This window comes from Morone saxatilis, unplaced genomic scaffold, assembly GCF_004916995.1.
Source record: "Morone saxatilis isolate NCDOM2014 unplaced genomic scaffold, NCSU_SB_2.0 Contig18, whole genome shotgun sequence".
Lineage (NCBI taxonomy): Eukaryota > Metazoa > Chordata > Actinopteri > Moronidae > Morone > Morone saxatilis.
Genome location: NW_023339740.1, coordinates 17,672,106 through 17,674,356, shown reverse-complemented (window position 1 = coordinate 17,674,356; position 2,251 = coordinate 17,672,106). Strand labels below are relative to the sequence as shown.

The following is a 2,251-nucleotide window of genomic DNA, read 5'->3' as shown; positions in this document are numbered from 1 at the left end:
TGTCCTGGGTGTACTGGTACCTGTAAATTTAACGCAACACTTGGAAGATGTCACTGCAAATGTCCAGCGTTTGTCCTTGGAGATGTGTGCGTTTTTGGAGAGAATATTACCTCTGCTCATATTGGTGAGGTTTTTCATCCCTAAATATAGTTTTTTTTTAAATATATTCTAGTACCTGAAAATATTGTTTATTGATACTTTTAGCAAGAAATTCTTTTTAAATTTGTTTGCTTTTGTAACTGATAATTCTTACTTTAGTTTTGAATTCAAAATGTTATTGCAATATATTTAATGTTGATTTAATGTTTTATTTATTTATATTTTTTGCAGATACTGGAGCAATACCAACTCGAAAAGTCAATTTTTCTTTGAAAATCAACATCACTTTTAATGAGGCTTTCAATAATTTGAACTCACATATATCTTCAGAATTCATCAAAACATTAAAACCGCAGGTATATTTTTGTTCTTACTGTTACTGTGACTTATTATCCAATAATCTATCTTATTTCAGTATTTACTCATGTATTATGTCTTCTATCTTATCATATCTTATAACATAATATTGAATCAACAGGCAAAATTAGTAATGATTTTTTTATTAAAGAAATCTTTTTTTTTAATTTGGTATTTATTTTTTTATGTTAATATTCAACAAGGTGGCTTTATTACCATAACTATGTTATAATAACGCCGGTCTTGTGTTCCAGCTTGAAGTCCTGTGCAAAGAAGCAGATCCACAAAGCTATAAAACTCTAAAAGTCATCAAGTTATCGTAGGTTTCATTAAATTTGACTGACAAAATTATTTAAATTAATTTTTAATTAAGTGCAAGTTTTTTTCTTATGCTTATGTTTCTATTTTTCTGTTGCAGACCAGGAAGTGTTGTTGCAGAGACCGTGGCAGAATACAACTATGCAAACAATGAAACTCAAATCGAGTTTGTCAACACTCAGCTTGATGGAGTGTTGACTGCTATCTTGAAGGACACAAGTAACCTCAATAATATTTCTCAGGCCTTTAATGCAAGTGTGCTGTTAAATGGAATCACTTTACCTTTCCCTGAGATTACAAGTAAGTGCACTCCATGTCAGTTTCTAAATACGTTTATTTAACTTTTTGCTACTTTACACAGTCAGTGTTTCTTCATTTAATTTGTTAGAATTTCTATGTTTGTATCATGGTACTTGTGCACAAAGACAAATACATCACTTTTTTCATCAATCAGATATCAAAGACCTGGAGCCTTTTGTTAACTGCACTCAGTTTGCTAATTACACCGCTGAGATTAGTAATGGTCAATGGCAGTGTGTTGGACCTTGCGAAACAAACCCAGATTACTGTCATCAACATGGAGAATGCCACAATGACATTTACAAAGGGCCTATTTGTAGGTAAGACAAAACATCTCTTTTTATTTTAATTGCAAAAAAAGTCTTATATTTTTGCTCATACTATTGATTTTATTAACATGATTCACCCTTATGGCTTCATCCAGGTGCTTTGAGTCTAGCCTGGAGCAGTTTTATGGCCCACAATGTGACCAGCGTCTACTAACAAGCCCGGAAACATATACAACGATTATGTCCTCATCCACAGAGTCACAATCTACATTGGCACCCACAGAAATGACTGAATTGACAGCCTCAACCTCAACACTCACCACAATTGGAGTCACAAAACCTTCCAGCACTGATCATTCCGCAACAACCATCACCCCATCCACAAATTCAGAAGTCTCCACAAATTCACACTCTACATTCGCTACTCATTCCACTCAAGCATCTACTGAAGACACAAGTTCAACTTCAATACTAAGTACAAGCAACACTCAGCCTCGATCAACCAGCCAGGAAACATCTGCAACAATGATGTCCTCATCCACAGAGTCACAATCTACATTGGCACCCACAGAAATGACTGAATTGACAGCCTCAACCTCAACACTCACCACAATTGGAGTCACAAAACCTTCCAGCACTGATCATTCCGCAACAACCATCACCTCATCCACGATTTCAGAGGTCTCCACAAATTCACAACCTACATTCCCTACTCATTCCACTCAAGCATCTACTGAACACACAAGTTCATCTTCAATACTAAGTACCAGCAACACTCAGCCTTCATCAACCAGCCCGGAAACATCTACAACAATGATGTCCTCATCCACAGAGCCACAATCTACACTGTCACCCACAGAAATTACTGAATTGACAGCCTCAAGCTCAACACTCACCACAAATGGAGT

General features: G+C 35.7%; 1 protein-coding gene across 1 annotated transcript in view; it reads left to right on the top strand.

The window, feature by feature from the left end:
* The window catches only part of LOC118328144, a gene marked incomplete at its 5' end in the record, with an annotated part of 3,359 nt that continues 1,108 nt past the window's right edge, over window positions 1–2,251 (top strand). Inside the window, 6 exons of the mRNA XM_035661747.1 lie at window positions 1–124; window positions 331–455; window positions 711–775; window positions 875–1,074; window positions 1,229–1,394; window positions 1,499–1,539. Of these exons, the coding sequence (XP_035517640.1) occupies window positions 1–124; window positions 331–455; window positions 711–775; window positions 875–1,074; window positions 1,229–1,394; window positions 1,499–1,539 (721 nt within the window). The remainder of the gene's footprint in view (window positions 125–330; window positions 456–710; window positions 776–874; window positions 1,075–1,228; window positions 1,395–1,498; window positions 1,540–2,251) is intronic.